Raw genomic sequence first — 20,002 nt, forward strand, 5'->3', positions numbered from 1 at the left:
GTAAAATTTACAAATTTAAAGAAATAATGAGCTATTTTGTGAAAAATACAAATTAAGTAAATCTTTATGCTTCATTTGTGTATAAAAACTCAAAAAATTACTAGAGTAAAGGAAACGTTCTGCAAATATAATAATTCCATTAACTAAAATAATGTTAAATTGGCTTCAGTGAAATAGAGAGTTATTTATTTATTTATTTTTTTTTTTGAGTGTAGTAAACCATAATTCTTGATACCATCTCAACTCTTTCATATTTGTTGGGAACTATATAAAGGCTTATACTCACTTATATAAATATTTAAAACTGAACCGATTTGGAGAAATTTTTTTATACTTCTACAAAATCTTTAGACTCAAAATTTAAATGGACAAAGCCCAGCAACGAAACATTATGTTAATAATGAAATATGAGATTAATTTTTATGTAAATACACAAAATTGCCTGTATGATTTATCAGGCGATGCATATGGATTAGAGGTATATCAAATAGAGGTATTTAAGACACTTTTACAATTTTTGCTACAGGTGATTCATACAGGTGGTCAATTGTGGGTTGTGAGCTATTGTTTGGCCAGATCCGACGACATTTACAAAAGTTTGACCCTTATATAAATCTCAACCGTAATGTGGATATTTGCTGAACAGGAAGAACAAAAATGGAGGCTTTATCTAAATCTGATGAGGATTCGACGCACTTAAATAGAATATTAAATATTTTCTTTGTGTAAAATATCAAGTCAATTTGAGTAAATTGAAAATTGATGTAAAATATGAAATATTCTACTATATCATCAGATCATGCCTACATGGGCTTTATCATTCCGTTTGTAACACATCGATATCCCATCAAACAAAATGGAAGTACTTCTACAGGCCCAACTTTAAAAGCACTTCCAAAAATGACCTCCCAAAAATTTTATTTATTTTAACTACTAAGGAAGTTCTTTTAATTCAATTTTCTATACCTCGATTTTTTCATATTTTAAAACGGTAAGTTTAACTTTTTTTCAAATAGATTAAAAACAGAGTCGAACAAATGCTAAATTCATTCATTGCGATTTTTTGAAAATAATTGGGGTCAAGCGTTTCAGACAAGCGTTAAAATCACAAAAAACAATTTAAAATTATTTATTTGGCAAAATATCACAATATTTTTCAATTCACATCCAAAATACTGAAAGCGGAATACACCTGAAAAGTGATAGAAATTCAGTGCAACGGCTGTTGAAATAGTGGACATCCATCTTATGACAAGCTAATGTTAAATTCATCGCTTCTGCGCCAATTATACACCACTTCCGGATTCAAAAAGAACATTTTCACAACTTTTTTAATGACGCCTTTTGCTGGGATATTGGTCTAAGACTCCATAAAGTTTATATATATTCTTGGTTGTGGTGAAATTCAGAGTCGATCTAAGCTGTCAGTCTGAAATCACTCTGACTTCCGAACGTCACAAGCTATCGACTTGAAACTTGGCACAAGTAGTTGTTATTGATAGAGGTCGTATGGTATTGCAATTCGGCTATATCGTACTAGTTTTACGTATAGCCCCCATTTCTTTGGACCTCGATTTCAGTTTCGCAAATATAAAGTGTGTAGCATTTCTATGGTTTTCGTAAACATTTTGGTAACATAAAAAATGTATGTCATATAAATGCAATACAAAACAAGTAAGGAAAGTCTAAAGTCGGTCGGGGCCGACTATATTATACCCACTTTGTAGATCCATCATATCAAATCCGTCAAATGTGTTGGGTGCTATAACAGGTTGGCTGATAAGTCCCCGGTCTGACACATAGATGGCGTCGCTAGTATTAAATGCATATTATTTTTATATAGTACCAACCTTCAAATGATTCATGTCAAAATTTGACGTCTGTAAGTCAATTTGTTTGTGAAGCAACTTTTGTTATTGTGAAAAAAATTGAAAAAAAGGAATTTCGTGTACTGTTTTCTGAAGGGAAAAATACGGTGGAAAACTTGGCTTGATAATGAGTTTCCGGACTCTGCCCCAGAGAAATCAACAATAATTGATTGGTATGCAAAATTCAAGCGTGGTGAAATGAGCACGGTAACCACCTCTTTAGGCGTCCACTGCGTTCACCGTCGCAGTGGACGCCTAAAGAGGTGGTTACCGACGAAAACATCAAAAAAAATCCACAAAATGATTTTGAATGACCGTAAAATGAAGTTGATCGAGATAACAGAGGCCTTAAAGATATCAAAGGAACGTGTTGGTCATATCATTCACCAATATTGGATATGCGGAAGCTCTGTGCCAAATGGGTGCCGCGCGAGCTCACATTTGACCAAAAACAACAACGTGTTGATGATTCTGAGCGGTGTTTGCAGCTGTTAACTCGTAATACACCCGAGTTTTTCTGTCTATATGTGATAATGGATGAAACATGACTCCATCACTACACTCCTGAGTCCAATCGACAGTCGGCTGAGTGGACAGCGACCGGTGAACCGTCTCCGAAGTGTGGAAAGACTCAAAAGTCCGCTGACAAAGTAATGGCCTCTGTTTTTTGGGATGCGCATGGAATAATTTTTATCGATTATCTTTAGAAGGGAAAAACCATCAACAGTGACTATTATATGGCGTTATCGAAATCACGGCAAAACGGCCACAATTGAAGAAGAAAAAAGTGCTGTTCCACCAAGACAACGTACCGTGTCACAAGTCATTGAGAACAATGGCAAAAATTCATGAATTGGGCTTCGAATTGCTTCCCCACCCACCGTATTCTCCAGATCTGGCCCCAGCGACTTTTTCTTGTTCTCAGACCTCAAAAGCATGCTTGCGGGGAAGAAATTTGGCTGCAATGAAGAGGTGATCGCCGAAACTGAGGCCTATTTTGAGGCAAAACCGAAGGAGTACTACCAAAATGGTATCAAAAAATTGGAAAGTCGTTATAATCGTTGTATCGCTCTTGAAGAGAACTATGTTGAATAATAAAAACAAATTTTGACCAACCTGTTATAATACCCTGTTCCACAGTGTGGTGCAGAGTATAAACATTGCCTTAAGACTATCTACCCTAATCTGTGTATATTTTTAAATATATTCCCTTAAAAATAAAATATTCTTAGTCTTTTGTTATTTTGTTTACTTTTTGCAGTAATTGCTTTATTCAAAAAAGAATGACAAGAATGCGATCACATTATGACGGAGGAAATAGAAGTCATGGAGATGAAAGGAAGATAAATTAAATCTAAAATAATAGAAACAATTTGCAATATGGTGAAGGACAAATTGCATAATATTAAATAGTACCCTCAATAAAAATACAAAAAAAAACATTATATGTCAACTAATCCCATTTCTTTATCGATATGATCACAACAGTCTAATGAGTTCCGGGAGCAGGAGCCAAATTTACATTAGCCACTGAGTTTACATGGCCAGCCAAAGGGGCAGTGTGTACAGCACCACGAGTTTGGGCCACATAAGAGCCTTGAACAGCAGGAACAACTACGGGGGCTGGAGCGGCAACTGCTACAGGAGCATGAACTGCAACACTAGGTGCGGCAGCATGAACAGCTACAGCAGCATGAGGCCAGGCAGCCCAAGGTGAGGCTAGGACTGGAGAAGCAACGGCAGTGTATGATAGACCTCCACCGGCAACTTCTGTGAATACGGGCACCACCGAAGATTGTACTCCCAAAGCCAAGGCCAAAGTGGAAAAGATAGCAGTAAAGACCTAGAATTGCAAAGAACCAATAAAAGACGGAATAGCTTTAAACGATTTAAGGTAAAAAAACTCACTTTCATTTTATAAATGGTTGATGGGAGATCACAGAAAACTAAACTGTGTTGTTTATTCGAACGCAGATTCTATTCTGACCCATTAATAAGCCATTACCCTTGAATTTATAGGGAAGTTAGAATACTCTATTACATCATCCATTGGTATGTGAATCGAAATAGGACCATTTCATTCTTGTTTCTTCCACACACCAAGGAGTATGGAGTTGTAACATAAGTCTACCCCTCCACAAAATATAAAATAGGTTAAGTCGATTTATCTCTATACACAATTTCTAGTCATCTATGGTCTTAATTTCTGGTAATCAATCATTCCAGTCAAAACAAAGATGAATAGCAAAGTAAACAGATTAATAGAATTTGTATAAAAATTTGTTCACTTCTTATCATATGTTATCATAGAAGTTTTTTCCCCCAAACTCTTTTTTTATCGACTAAGTATTGTCTACGATCAACATGTCATACAACTTCTGGTCGGTAACTAATGAAAGTGCAAGTCTGCTGCTTGTGGCTATTTACTTGCGGTTTTTGTCATAAAGTTGTGTTTTGTATTGATCGTGAATGTCTGCAATATGATATAGAAAAACCATAGTGGTGTGGCCAAAGGCATTTCGGATAAGAAGCTTGTTTGCGCAAATAATAGATGACAGATAAACATAGTACAATCAATTCTGCTAACGTAAATCATACTCCAATCAAGAATTTGTTTTTCCAGAAGCAAGATCCGAACATACGATATTCTTAGTTAGCTACACACAAAAATTTTTTTTTCTGATTCAATCACGAAATTAATTGATCCAATTAATTTTTAATTGAAATGTCTTCAATTACAGAAATGATAGTATCAATTAAAAAATTAATTGAAGGTCAATTAAAAAGTTAATTGATCCAATTAAAAAATTAATTGATACTATTATTTTTGTGATTGATTTTTGTTTCAATTAAAAAATTTGTTGAATCAATTAAATTTTTAATTGAATATTTTTTAAAACTCAATTAAAATTTTAATTGGAAAAATTTTCGTGAAATTTTTTTGTGTGTACCAATGACGTGAATAGTCGTGAACTCTGCAATAGTTTAAGTTTTAAATGTAACTAGTGTAAAGTTATTCATAAAAAATACACTGCATATTTTTAGGAGCTACAGAAACAATGAATTTAATTCAGCTAAAATAACAGCATTAGAATAATATTATGGATTGCAAATATTTTAGTTCTACCAAAGGCGTACCTTCAAATTAGGAATTTAAACAGTCGATTTGTGGTTTGATACCACCCGGAAGGTGGATAGTATGAAAGAAGGACCAGTAAATTCTAAACCCCATTTTCATGAAGCTCCGTTAGTGCGACGTTAGCTAACGAACTTTTAAATGATAAAATATGAACATAACATTTATTCCTTCCACCATAGGATGGGGGGTATATTAATTTTGTCATTCCATTTGTAACACATCGAAATATTGTTCTAAGACCCCATAAAGTATATATGTTCTGGGTCGTGGTGAAATTCTGAGTCGATCTAACCATGTCAGTGCGTCCATCCGTCTGTTGAAATCACGCTAACTTCCGAACGAAACAAACTACTTGACTTGAAACTTCGCACAAGTAGTTATTATTGATGTAGGTCGGACGGTATTGCAAATGGGCCATATCGGTCCACTTTTACGCATAGTCCCATATAAACGGAACCCCAGATTTGGCTTGCGGATCATCTAAGAGAGGCAAATTTCATCCGATCGGGCTGAAATTTGGTATATGGTGTAATTATGTGGTCTCTAACAATCATGCAAAAAATGGTCCATATCGGTCTATATCTATATATCGCCCCCATATAAACCGATCCCCAGATTTGAGTTGCGGAGCCTCTAAGAGAAAAAATTTCATCCGATCCGGCTTGAATTTCGTACATGGTGGTGGAATATGGTCTCTAACAACCATGCAAAAATTGATCCGATCCCCAGATTTGAACTACGGAGCCTCGTGGAAGAGCAAAATTCAACCGATCCGGCTGAAATTTGGTACATAGTGTTAGTATATGGTATCTAACAACCATGCAAAAATTGGTCCATATCGGTCCATAACTATATATAGCCCACATATAAACCGATCCCCAGATTTGACCTCCGGAGCCTCGTGGAAGAGTAAAATTCGTCCGATTCGATTGAAACTTGGTACGTGGTGTTAGTATATGGTTTCTAACAACCATGCAGAAATTGATCCATATCGGTCCATAATTATATGTAGCCCCCATATAAACCGATCGCCAAATTTGATCTCCGGATCCTCTTAGAAGACCAAAATTCATCTGATTCAGTTGAAATTTGGTACGTGGTGTTAATATATAGCGTCAAACACCCATGCAAAAATAGGTCGAAATCGGTCTATAATTATATATAGCCCCCATATAAACCGGTCCCCAGATTTGACCTCCGGAGCCCCTTGGAAGAGCAAAATTCATCCGATTAGGTTGAAATTTGGTACGTGTTATTAGTATATGGTCTCTAACAATCATGCAGGAATTGGTCCATATCGGTCCATAATTATATATAGCCCCCACATAAACCGATCCCCAGATTTGACCTCCGGTGCCTTTTGGAGAAGCAAAATGCATCCAATCTGATTGAAATTTAGTACGTAGCTTTTGTATATGGTCTCTAACAACCATGCCAGAATTGGTCCATATCAGTCCATAATTATGGTGGTGGATGACAGTCTTTCGTAGAAGTTTCTAAGCAATCCATGGTGGAGGGTACATAAGATTCGGCCTGGCCGAACTTACGTCCGTATATACATGTTTTTTTTTTTATACCAACCACCATAGAATGGTGACGGGGGTATAATAAGTTTGTTATTCCGTTTGTAACACATAGAAATATCAATTTTCGACTATATAAAGTATATATATTCTTGATCAGGGAGAAATTCTAAGACGATATAACGATGTCCGTCTGTCTGTCTGTCTATTGTAATCACGCTACAGTCTTCAATAATGAAGCAATCGTGATGAAATTTTGCACAAACTCGTCTTTTGTCTGCAGGCAGGTCAAGTTCGAAGATGGGCTATATCGGTCCAGGTTTTGATATAGTCCCCATATAAACCGACCTCCCGATTTGGGGTCTTTGGCTTATAGAAATCGTAGTTTTTATTCAATTTACCTGAAATTTTAAATCTATAGGTACTTTAGATCCGTAAAGAGGTGTGCCAAAAATGGTGAGTATCGGTCCATGTTTTGGTATAGCCCCCATATAGACCGATCTCCCGAGTTTACTTCTTGGGCTTATAGAAACTGCAGTTTTTATTCAATTTACCTGAAATTTTAAATCTATAGGTACTTTAGAACCGTAAAGAGGTGTGCCAAAAATGGTGAGCATCGGTCCATGTTTTGGTATGGTCCCCATATAAACCGACCTCCCGATTTGGGGTCTTGGACTTATAGAAACCGTCGTTTTTATCCAATTTGCCTGAAATTGAAAATCTAGAGGTACTTGAGGACCGTCAAAAGGTGTGCCGAAAATGGTCCCTATCGTTCCATGTTTTGGTATAGCCCCCATATAAACCGATCTCCCGATTTTACATCTTAGGTTTATAGAATCTGTAGTTTATATACAATTTGCTGAAATTGGAAATTTATAGGTATTTTAGAACCATAATGAGATGTGCCACAAATGGTGAGTATCGGTCCATGTTTTGGTATAGCCCACATATAAACCGATATCCCGATTTTACTTCTTGGACTTCTAGAAGCCGAAGTTTTTATCCAATTTGGAAATCTAGAGGTATTTTCGGACCATAAAGAGGTGTGCCGAAAACGGTGAGTATCGGTCCATATTTTAGTATAGCCCCCATAAGAACGATCTACCGATTTAACTCCTTGGGTTTCTAGTAACCGTAGTTTTTATCCGATTTGCCTGAAATTGTAAATATTCTAGTATTTTAGGCTCACGAAAACGTGTATCGGATTAAGTTTTTATCTGTCCATTTGGAAATGCCTCCATATAGACCGATTTCACTTCTTGAGGGTATAGAAGTCGCACTGATCATGAAAATTGTTTGAAACTCAATGTAAAATTTCCAGATTTTACTTCTCGTTTGAAAATCTACAGATTTAAGATTTCAAATCAAGACGGTATTTTATAATTTTCTTGCACACTTACAAGATATGTTAATGATTCCTCTAAAATTCAAACAAAAATGGTTCTTATAAATCAAGAATCTGATATAGTCCTCATAGGTGAAATCTTTAAATTTATCTTCTCCTGAAATTTCAAAGGAAACCCTAATATTTGGTTCATGGTGGTGGGTATTTAAGATTCGGCCCGGCCGAACTTACAGCTGTATATACTAGTTTTTTTTTTTTTTTTTTTGAATTATTACAAATTTTTTACTAATTTGGATTTTTAAACTAGAATTTTTTTGAAAATGAAAATTCAAAAAATTAAATCTCTATCCTAAAAAATATCTTTATTTTAAAGAAGCCGCATTTTTGGCTCGGAATCAATACCACAATCCTTAAGGGATCTTTGGATCCAAGCAAACTTTGTTTTGGGTGCGACTATTGAATATTTGTTATTCCCGATATCTAAATCTGGAATACCTTGAATAATTAATTGGAATAATTTGGTGATGTTGAATCAAAGATAAAACAAATTTTCACAAAAGGTTTTCAGTCTAAAATGTTTGCATATGTAAAAAAAACATCCATTCATCGGTATATATGAAACTTTGGCAAATCTTCTATTTTTATACCCTCCACCATAGGATGGGGGTATATTAACTTTGTCATTCCGTTTGTAACACATCGAAATATTGCTCTAAGACCCCATAAAGTATATATATTATGGGTCGTGGTGAAATTCTGAGTCGATCTAAGCATGTCCGTCCGTCCGTCCGTCTGTCCGTCTGTCCGTCTGTCCGGCTGTCCGTCCGTCTGTGGAAATCACGCTAACTTCCGAACGAAACAAGCTATCGACTTGAAACTTGGCACACGTAGTTGTTATTGATGTAGGTCGGATGGTATTGAAAATCGGCCATATCGGACCACGTTTACGTATAGCCCCCATATAAACCGATCCCCAAATTTGGCTTGGGGAGCCTCCCGGAGCAGCAAAATTCATCCGATCCGGTTGAAATTTATTACCTGATGTTAGTATACGGCCTCTAACAACCATGCAAAAATTGGTCCATATCGGTCCATAATTATATATAGCTCCCATATAAACCGATCCCCAGATTTGACCTCCGGAGCCTCTTGGAGGAGCAAAATTCATCCGATCCGGTTGAAATTTAGTACGTGGTCTTAGTATACGGTCTCTAACACCCGTGCAAAAATTGGTCCATGTCGGTCCATAATTATATAGCCCCCATATAAACCGATCCCCAGATTTGACCTCCGGAGCCTCTTGGAGGGGAAAAATTCATCCGATCCGGTTGAAATGTGGTAACTGATGTTAGTATACGGTCTCTAACAACCATGCAAAAATTGGTCCATATCGGTCCATAATTATATATAGCCCCCATATAAACCGATCCCCAGATTTGACCTCCGGAGCCTCTTGGAGGGGCAAAATTCATCCGATCCTGTTGAAATTTGGTACCTGATGTTAGTATACGGCCTCTAACAACCATACAAAAATTGGTCCATATCGGTTCATAATTATATATAGCTCCCATATAAACCGATCCCCAGATTTGAACTCCGGAGCCTCTTGGAGGAGCAAAATTCATCCGATCCAATTGAAATTTAGTACTTGGTGTTAGTATATAGTCTCTAACAACCATTCAAAAATTGGTCCATATCGGTTCATAATTATATATCGCTCCCATATAAATCGATCCCCAGATTTGACCTCAGGAGCCTCTTGGAGGAGCGAAATTCATCCGATCCAGTTGAAATTTGGTACATGGTGTTAGTATATGGTATCTAACAACCCTGCAAAAATTGGTCCATATCGGTCCATAATTATATATAGCAAAAGTCATCCGATGCGGTTGAAATTTGGTACATTTTGTCAATATATGGCCTCTAACAGCCATGTAAAAATTGGTCAATATCGGTCTTTAGTTATATATAGCCGATGACTTATTACACAAAAATTGGTCCATATCGCCAAAAATAATCTACCAAAACTTTATTTCCATAGAAAATTTTGTCAAATTTTATTATTATAGAAAGTTGTGTCAAAATTTCGTTTCTATAGAAAGTTTTGTCAAACGTTTATTTCTATAGAAATGTTTGTCATAATTTTATTTCCATAGAAAGTTTTGTCAAAATTTTATTTTTATAGAAAATTTTGTAAAAAATTTATTTCTGTAGAAAATTTTGTCAACATTTTATTTCTATACAAAATTTTGTCAACATTTTACTTCCATAGAAAATTTTGTCAACATTTTATTTCTATAGAAAATTTTGTCAAGTTTTTATTTCTACAGAAAATTTTGTCAAAATTTTATTTATATAGAAAATTTTGTCAAGTTTTCATTTGTATAGAAAATTTTGTCAAACTATATTATATACGTATTTAATCGGCCTTTTTTTGTTTAATATATACCCCGTATGGGCTAACTTACAATTTAGAAGACAGTGTTAAAAAGTTTTACGATACCTTGCCATCGGCAAGTGTTATCGCAACCCAAGTAATTCGATTGTGGATGACCGCCTTTAGTAGAAGTTACTACGCAATCCATGGTGGAGGGTACATAAGATTCGGCCTGGCCGAACTTACGGCCGTATATACTTGTTTGCTTTAAAGTTTACCCGCAACCTCAATGATGAATCAAAAGTCAAACCTATTTATGTACAGATCACCCCGCAAAGACATTGACACCTTATATTATCAGCACTTACATTCTCAAAAAAAGAAAAATATTAAATAAATTAAATAAAAAACTAAAATTTTGTCAAAGCTTCCCTCGAAATCTGCCAGCGATTTTTAAAACATCATTAAAACTCACTTTAACTACGTCAGTTCAGATGTAAATTACGTTCAATGGACTTTGTTCGAATGGGCACAATGAATACACTTCTCATTGATAGAGCATTACGCTCACTCTCACTCTCTACATAGCTCACCGAGTAATTAAAATTCCCTGCCAATCGCAAAACGATCAAAATATAATTGACAAACACCAAATATGTCATTAAAAACTGATTATGGTAATAATAACAATGATAACGACTACATTGTGGTTTCCCATCGTCAGCGTCGCTGCTAACATTGTCATCTGTGAGACTGAGTACTACGAAACCAGATTTTCCACTTTGTAAGGGGATACGTGCACATTATCTTGATATAACTTCATTGGCAGCAGTTGCACATGCCCATAACTTGAATTCCATTTTCGTGGGTTCGCCGACGACGCAACGACAACGACAATCATTTGCCACTTAAACGACGTTGATGGCTACATTCGTCAGACATCATTTGTTTATGGTGAGCACGAACGACATGAGAAATTGTGCACAAACAAAGGCAAATGTAAAATAAAAATAATTGATAAATTTGTTGTTTGTATGAGAATGGGTTTGTTGTCTTCTGTTAACGCTCTGTTGGCAACAGACCATATCACTGTTAAGTAATCAATCATTCGATTACAATTCCCCAAGGGATATCTGCTCTCCCCACTTCATGTTAAAACTTGTTTATTAGCAAACGCTAGACATAGTTGACTTTGCCAAGTGTTGGCAAAAATATATTCAACTTCTAAATGGTACCAAAAAATGTACTCTATCTATTGCAGTTATTTATTAAAGATAATAATTTTTGTTCTGTTGTTTAAGAAAATTTCATATGTTGAAAGAAAAAAAAATGGATTTAAAAATTGTTAAAATGTCTTTAGCGCTTTACGAAGTTGAAAACAGGTACAATTTTAGTTAAATGTACGCATTTGAGATACCCATGAACTCAATTTTTTAGCGCCCCTTTTTTGAGTGCATAACCCGATTTTCCATTTTTTGAGGCATACAGAAAAAAAGTCGGGATCGATTTTTACATATCCCGGGATTCAGGATTTTAAAATATATAATCCCGGGTTTTTTCGCGATCCCGAAATTTTCGTACATTTGTGTTAATCCTTTTGTACTTCATGGTTTTAAGTAACTTCTTAAAAATATCAAGGCATCCAAATTTTTATCTGATCTGAACGCGATCTTGTCATATTGCCGACTGACTTTTTATCATTGCTTGAGAACCTTATCGTTTACTTCGATTTTTGATAAAATTGTGCTTTTTATAGTATAACCCATGTATTATAAATATTTACTCAAGGGGTACTATAAATGTTTATTAAATTAATTTGTCTAATGCTAAAAAGCCACAAATTTTAATAAGTTTTTCGGGATGCCGAAAAATCCCGGGAAATCCCGATTTTCGGGGCGGGATTTATCCCGTGTGACGGCCCTAATTCTCACACACTGAAAACAAAGATTTCCCGTCCTTAAAAAGACAAATACAAATTTTACCTATTCCGAAAAAATATTTACGTCATATTAAGGATTACGCATCCAAAATTTTAGGATGCACAATTAACACAGTATTAGGGACAAATTTCTTTAAAATAATGACATTTTAATTATAATAATTGCTTCAAAAAAGTTGTACCATTAAATTTAGGACATCCACTTTTGAAAACTTGCGTCTCTCTGTAAAAGTCGTATGTCTTTGAACTAAGACAAATTTAAAGTAAAACAAGTATATACGGCCGTAAGTTCGCCCAGGCCGAATCTTATGTGCCCTCCACCATGGATTGCGTAGAAACTTCTACGAAAGACTGTCATCCACAATCGAATTACTAGGGTTGTGGTATCTTAAAACTTCTTAACATCGCTTTCTAAATTGTGAGTTAGTCCATACGTGGTATATATTAGACAAAAAAGTTATGTATAGCTAAGTCTAATAATTATTACGAATGGAAATTGAAAAATGGGGGTCGCCTATATGGGGGCAATATAGAATTATGAATTTGATATGGACCAATTTTTGTGTGTTTGGGGATCGATTCATTTGAGGGCTATATATAACTATAGACCGATATGGACCTAATTAGGCGTGGTTGTTAACGGCCATATACACAATGTACCAAATTTCAACTGACTCGGATGAAATTTGCACCTCCAAGAGGCTCCAAAACCAAATCTCGGGATCGGTTTATATGGGGATATATATAAAGGGTGATTTGTTAAGAGCTTGATAACTTTAAAAAAAAAAAACGCATAAAATTTGCAAAATCTCATCGGTTCTTTATTTGAAACGTTAGATTGGTCCATGACATTTACTTTTTGAAGATAATTTCATTTAAATGTTGACCGCGGCTGCGTCTTAGGTGGTCCATTCGGAAAGTCCAATTTTGGGCAACTTTTTCGAGCATTTCGGCCGGAATAGCCCGAATTTCTTCGGAAATGTTGTCTTCCAAAGCTGGAATAGTTGCTGGCTTATTTCTGTAGACTTTAGACTTGACGTAGCCCCACAAAAAATAGTCTAAAGGCGTCAAATCGCATGATCTTGGTGGCCAACTTACCGGTCCATTTCTTGAGATGAATTGTTCTCCGAAGTTTTCCCTCAAAATGGCCATAGAATCGCGAGCTGTGTGGCATGTAGCGCCATCTTGTTGAAACCACATGTCAACCAAGTTCAGTTCTTCCATTTTTGGCAACAAAAAGTTTGTTAGCATCGAACGATAGCGATCGCCATTCACCGTAACGTTGCGTCCAACAGCATCTTTGAAAAAATACGGTCCAATGATTCCACCAGCGTACAAACCACACCAAACAGTGCATTTTTCGGGATGCATGGGCAGTTCTTGAACGGCTTCTGGTTGCTCTTCACTCCAAATGCGGCAATTTTGCTTATTTACGTAGCCATTCAACCAGAAATGAGCCTCATCGCTGAACAAAATTTGTCGATAAAAAAGCGGATTTTCTGCCACTGATTTTGGTAATAAAATTCAATGATTTGCAAGCGTTGCTCGTTAGTAAGTCTATTCATGATGAAATGTCAAAGCATACTGAGCATCTTTCTCTTTGACACCATGTCTGAAATCCCACGTGATCTGTCAAATACTAATGCATGAAAATCCTAACCTCAAAAGAATCACCCTTTATATATGATTATGGACTGATCTGGACCACTTTTGGCATGGTTGTTAAATATCATATACTACCACCACGTACAAAATTTCAACCAGATCGGATGCATTTTGCTTCTCCAAAAGGCACCGGAGGTCAAATCTGGGGATCGGTTTATATGGGGGCTATATATAATTATGGACTGATATGAATCAATTCCTGCATGGTTGGTGGATACCACATACTAACACCACGTATCAAATTTCAAGTGAATCAGCTGAATTTTGGCCTTCCAAGAGGCTCCGGAGGTCAAATCTGTTGATCGGTTTATATGGGGGCTATATATAATTATGGACCGATGTGGACCAATTTTTGCATGGTCATTAGAGACCATATACTTACACCATATACCAAATTTCAGCCGGATCGGATGAAATTTGCTTCCCTTAGAGGCTCCGCAAGCCAAATCGGAGGATCGGTTTATATGGGGGCGATATGGCCCATTTGCAATACCATCCGACCTACATCAATAGCAACTACTTGTGCCAAGTTTCAAGTCGATAGCTTGTTTCGTTCGGAAGTTAGCGTGACGGACGGACAGCCATGCTCAGATCGACTCAGAATTTCACCACGACCCAGAATATATATACTTTATGGGGTCTTAAAGCAATATTTCGATGTGTTACAAACGGAATGACAAAGTTAATATACCCCCATCCTATGGTGGAGGGTATAAAAACATATTTTTGATTTAAAGTAATCGTCCTTAAATTAACTGAAATATTGAATATTTAGATTTAAGATAAAAACGCTTCATATAGTATGAGACTTATTTTGAGGATTTGCCATCTTTGGTTTAAAGTTTTTTCTGGAAGTATGAAAACATTTTTTACTTTGAATTATCCGTTATAATTTGGATTTTTAAACTGGCATTTGTTTGTACGTGAATATCTTGGTTAATATATCGCGAAAAGAGAATGAAGATTCCAAATATGTATCCTAATTTATTTTATATTTTAGTGATCCTAGATTTAAGGCCAGGTAGCTTGATAAAAAATTAATTATTTTAAAGAAGCCGCATCTTTGGCTCGTAATCAATACCAAAGTCCTTAAGGGAAGGAAAACATTTTTGGATACATGTAAACTTTTTTTTAGAGTGTAGCATGGAAGACACATTCCATGGAATTTCCTTCTCCAAAAGTCGATCAACTTTTCATAAAGTCGTTTTGTCCTTGTAGTTACGTGATTCGTCATAAAAATAGGTATTTTAAGATTAAAGGAAATTTTGTTGAAGGTCTACATGGCTTTAATAATTATGAAAAATTCTTCAAAATGAGTGAAATCGTCTTTGAATTTGTTGACGTTTTGTATCTTTACTACAAAGCAAAAAGCGTTCAAAAATAGGAGACGTATTTCAAAACTTTATTGTATTTACTTGAAACATAGCATAATTTGTACTTGAATTCGGAATTTGTAAATTGAAGTGGTCATTGAGACGTTTTTGGAGTACTTTGATGGTACATAAAGAAAAAAACCAATAAATTCAAATTTGTTTCCCGCAAAACTTAAATTTAAACGAGAATTTCATCAACCACATTCAATCATCTACTAACGGAAATGTTTGAATTCTCATTATATTCACACTTCTCTTTGCAGAGTTCTTGGCTTGTCGATCAAAAGGCTCCAATTTAATTCAAGGATTTTTTTATCATTCCATGATAATAAGCTTTTGTCAACACTTTCTTGATAAGTCAAAAACTGTGGTAACATTCAAACTTGTTCAATCCCTTCAAGTTAGCAAATCAAATAAAGCTTGCTTCATTTCTACGTAGTCTTGATTTCTATGTAGTTTAAATTTTGCTTCAATTGCCAAATGTACCAACTACAATGTAATTTTCCATCTCTCTATTTAGTTCTCCTATGAGTAATCTAGACGTTCGTTAGTGTCAATGTAATTTCAAATGAAACCGAAATTGAATTTTCTTATTCGTTTTTGACGACATCCGATAAGAGAGAAAGGTGATGATGACGTCTTTATTAAGGTGACCAGTTGGCATAGTCATGAAAATTACCAGAGACAGAGTAGAACCAAGAAAATAATTTTAAATATCGAGTTAAATTTCAGGCGGAACTGTTCGTAATAATTGTATCTATGCTTCCTAGTGACGGGAACATGTGACAATGCTCAAAATCGTTTGCTTTTTGCTTCAAGCACCCAAATTATGATATACATGACAACTGCAATTGATTAAACTGAAAAATGGTCACCCAAAAGTTTAGCACATTTCTACAACCATTTTACATTGGGATAAATGTTATCGATGTGGTAACTTATGTTTTTGTTGTGATAATTGCACATACAATAAACCGCCTCCCACCTTCTGTTGTTTGCATTAGTGAGCGGAATCGTATTTTTCATTCGTTCTGTGAGGTTAATTTTTATATTTCATCTGATCCGGTATTTCAACCGGTACGTGATGTCAGTATATGCCTTCCAACAACCATGAAACAATTTGTTCACATCGGTCTATAATTATAGTCCCCAAATAAACCGATCTCCACCGATTTGGCATTGAAGCACGGTTTGCCACAGTAGGTAGAACTCTACCATAAATTGTAAATTTTTTACTGTTTGCTAGAATTCTTGATCTTTTGGTAGATTTTGGAAGTTATTCCTCTTCAACTTAACAAATTTTTATAGAAATAAAATTTTGACAAAATTTTCTTTAGAAATAAAATTTTGATAAAGTCTTGAGAAAATTATCTATAGATGAAATAATACGAAACAACTAAAAAATCAATCACAGTATTGTTTTGTGTGTATGTTTGTAGCGATTATGATTATAAAAATATAATTTTGACAAATTTTTCTATAGGTTAGGTTTAGGTTAGGTTAGGTGGCAGCCCGATATTTCAGGTTCACTTAGACTATTCAGTCCATTGTGATACCACATTGGTGAACTTCTCTCTTATCACTGAGCGCTGCCCGATTCCATGTTAAGCTCAATGACAAGGGACCTCCTTTTTATAGCCGAGTCCGAACGACGTTCCACATTGCAGTGAAACCACTTAGAGAAGCTTTGAAACCCTCAGAAATGTCACCAGCATTACTGAGGTGGGATAATCCACCGCTGAAAAACGTTTTGGTGTTCGGTCGAAGCCGGAATCGAACACACGACCTTGTGTATGTAAGGCGGGCATGCTAACCATTGCACCACGGTGGCTCCCAAAAAATTTTCTATAGAAATACAAATTTTGACAAAATTTTCTATAGAAATACAATTTTGAGAAAATTTTCTATACACTGAAAAAACGCATGCCCGGTTCCAAAGATTTTGTCTTTACTTTAAAAATTCTGGTATTGATTCCGAGCCAAAGAAGCGGAGAATACAAGTGAGGATACTTTTAAGACAAAATAGTCTTTTAAATTTGGGTTTTGTGTACTTGCTTTTAGGAAGCAAATCCCACTTTTTTGTTTTTTTTTTTCAGCTTTTCTTTCTTCATATGCTATCAAAGTCTTTTCATAACGAGTTAACGACAATTTTTTTTCCAAATTCAGACTCGACTTCCAGTAAAAATTATGCTATGTTTCCAGTAAAAAACGTCTTTAAAAAAGTAATGAAAAACATGTCCTATTTTTTAACAATTTTTGATTTGTAGTCAAGATGCAAATAGACAACAAATTTAAAGACAATTCCATTAATTAACCCATTTTTAAGTCAAATCACTTAATTATAAGGACAAAACAACTTCATTGAAAAGTTTATCGACTTTTGGACAAGGAAAAAACTTTATATTACAGAAATGTGTCTCTACGCTAAGCAAAATTTGCATTTGTATTTTAAAGACATAAAATCTTTGACCTCACGACGATATTTTTTTCAGTGTAGAAATAAAATTTTGACAAAATACGATTTTTTTTTTGTTTTTTTGGTAAAATTTTCTTCAAATTTAGTAGATTATTTTGGGCTCACATGGCAACCGCCCATCGGAGCCTCAAATTTCATATCGATGTCTCCATTCCAAGGTACGCTTAGTCTAAAAAGTGAATTTTACAGGAAACAAGTTCAAAGATTTTTTTGTGAATTTCTCGAAAACCGCATAAAATATAAATTAATTTTTTTCGGTCTTAAAGGGTGATACGGTCAAAATTTGGTCAATATAAACTTGACGTATTTCTTTCAATTTTGCATTTAAAAAACCTGAACACCCCTCATTTTGAAGGTGTGTGTGTGTGTAGAATGTTGTTCCTATTTTGATTTTGGAATTCACTCTTCAGTTGTCAAAATGCCGTCCAAGCAAGAAGAACAGCGTATCAAAATTTTGCTCGCGCATCGCGAAAATCCGAGCTACTCGCACGCAAAGCTGGCAAAATCGCTAAAAGTTGCCAAATCAATCATTACAAATGTAATTAAAGTGTTTGGAGAACGTTTGTCGACAGCCAAGAAGTCTGGATCGGGGGGAAATCGAAAACCGGAAGCCGCGGAAGCGAAACCCTAACCTCTCTCTCCGAGATGCCGCAAATAAGCTGGGTGTATCGTCTACAACCGTGCATCGAGCCAAAAAACGAGCCGGACTATCGACTTACAAGAAGGTAGTGACTCCAAATCGCGATGATAAACAAAATACGACGGCCAAAGCGCAATCCCGGAGGCTGTACACGACGATGCTGACGAAGTTTGACTGCGTGGTAATGGACGACGAAACCTACGTCAAAGCCGACTACAAGCAGCTTCCGGGACAGGAGTTTTATACGGCAAAAGGAAGGGGAAAGGTAGCAGATATTTTCAAGCACATAAAACTGTCAAAGTTCGCAAAGAAATATCTGGTTTGGCAAGCCATCTGTACCTGTGGCTTGAAAAGCAGCATTTTCATAGCTTCCGGGACTGTCAACCAAGAAGTTTACGTGAAAGAGTGTTTGAATAAACGCCTGCTGCCTTTCCTGAAGAAACACGGTTGTTCCGTACTGTTTTGGTCGGATTTGGCATCTTGCTATTACGGTAAAAAGGCCATGGAGTGGTACGCCGCCAACAACGTGCAGGTGGTTCCCAAGGACAAGAACCCTCCCAACACGCCAGAGCTCCGCCCAATTGAGAAATACTGGGCTATTGTCAAGCGGAACCTAAAGAAGACCAAAAAAACTTCTGAGGACGAGCAGCAGTTCAAGGCAAACTGGCTTCTGCGGCGAAGAAGCGTGAGGCCCGGCAATTCGGATGTGGAAAAGCGAAAACCTAACTGAATATTTTTCCTGAATTTGATTTTTTAAATAAACGATTTCACCGATTTACACGCGTTTTCCCCTGACCAAATTTTGACCGTATCCCCCTTTAAATTCATGTTTATTGTAGATTTTTTAGTATGTACGAATTCAAAATAGTGATAATAGAATATGGCTAAAATGACCTAGACCACATTAGACCGAACAAAGCTGTTTGCCCGTTTTGGATTGGAAATTTTTAAAACTTCAGTCACAGGCTGCGTACAATATTAACCATAACTTTTGATAGAAATGTCCAAAAAATTCGAACTTTTGAAAGGATGCAATTTACATCAATCCGAATAACAAACAACGAACTCCACCAAAATATGCTATGTCGACTTAGTGTACTCTGGAATAAGGAAACTTCTTAGCCTAGTACAAAAAGCGCGGTATAAACAGAAAAAAGTTAAGTGTTTTGGAAACTTCCATCTCTGCTATGAACACATGTTATATATTGTTTCGATCTGGCAACTCCTTCATATAGAAACAGATGTTCAAAAAAGACGCATCTGCAATTTTTTTACAATGGAAAAAATTAGAAATGCGTGATGTCATTAAATATTTGCATAAAAAAGGTTTATCGGGACAAGAAATTCATAATGATGTGGTCAATGTGCTAGGTGAAAGTGCTCATTCATATGCAACAGTAAAAAATTGGGTTGCTGAATTTAAACGTGGTCGTACAAGTATTGAAGATGAACCACGTAGTGGACGTCCAAAAACAGCAACAACAACAGAAATTGTAGCCAAAATGCATGATATGGTATTAAATGATCGGCGAATAAAAGTGCGTGAAATTGCTAATATCATGGGCATATAAAATGATCGAGTACATTTAATTTTGCATGAAGATGGGTGCCGCTTTTGTTAACAGTCGATCAAAAGCGCATAAGAATGAACATTTCT

General features: G+C 35.8%; 1 protein-coding gene across 1 annotated transcript; it reads right to left on the reverse strand.

Annotated features, from left to right (window-relative positions):
* Positions 1–3,102: 3,102 nt before the first annotated feature.
* On the reverse strand, positions 3,103–3,926 carry LOC142226568 (adult cuticle protein 1-like). Its single transcript, XM_075296648.1, has 2 exons — positions 3,777–3,926; positions 3,103–3,711 (listed from the first exon to the last, which is right to left on the reverse strand). Exons 1-2 carry the CDS (start codon positions 3,780–3,782, stop codon positions 3,358–3,360), a joined length of 360 nt encoding a protein of 119 aa, XP_075152763.1. The 5' UTR covers positions 3,783–3,926; the 3' UTR covers positions 3,103–3,357.
* Positions 3,927–20,002: the final 16,076 nt, after the last annotated feature.

The sequence above is a fragment of the Haematobia irritans genome, chromosome 2 (assembly GCF_050003625.1).
Source record: "Haematobia irritans isolate KBUSLIRL chromosome 2, ASM5000362v1, whole genome shotgun sequence".
In the NCBI taxonomy this organism is placed as follows: domain Eukaryota; kingdom Metazoa; phylum Arthropoda; class Insecta; order Diptera; family Muscidae; genus Haematobia; species Haematobia irritans.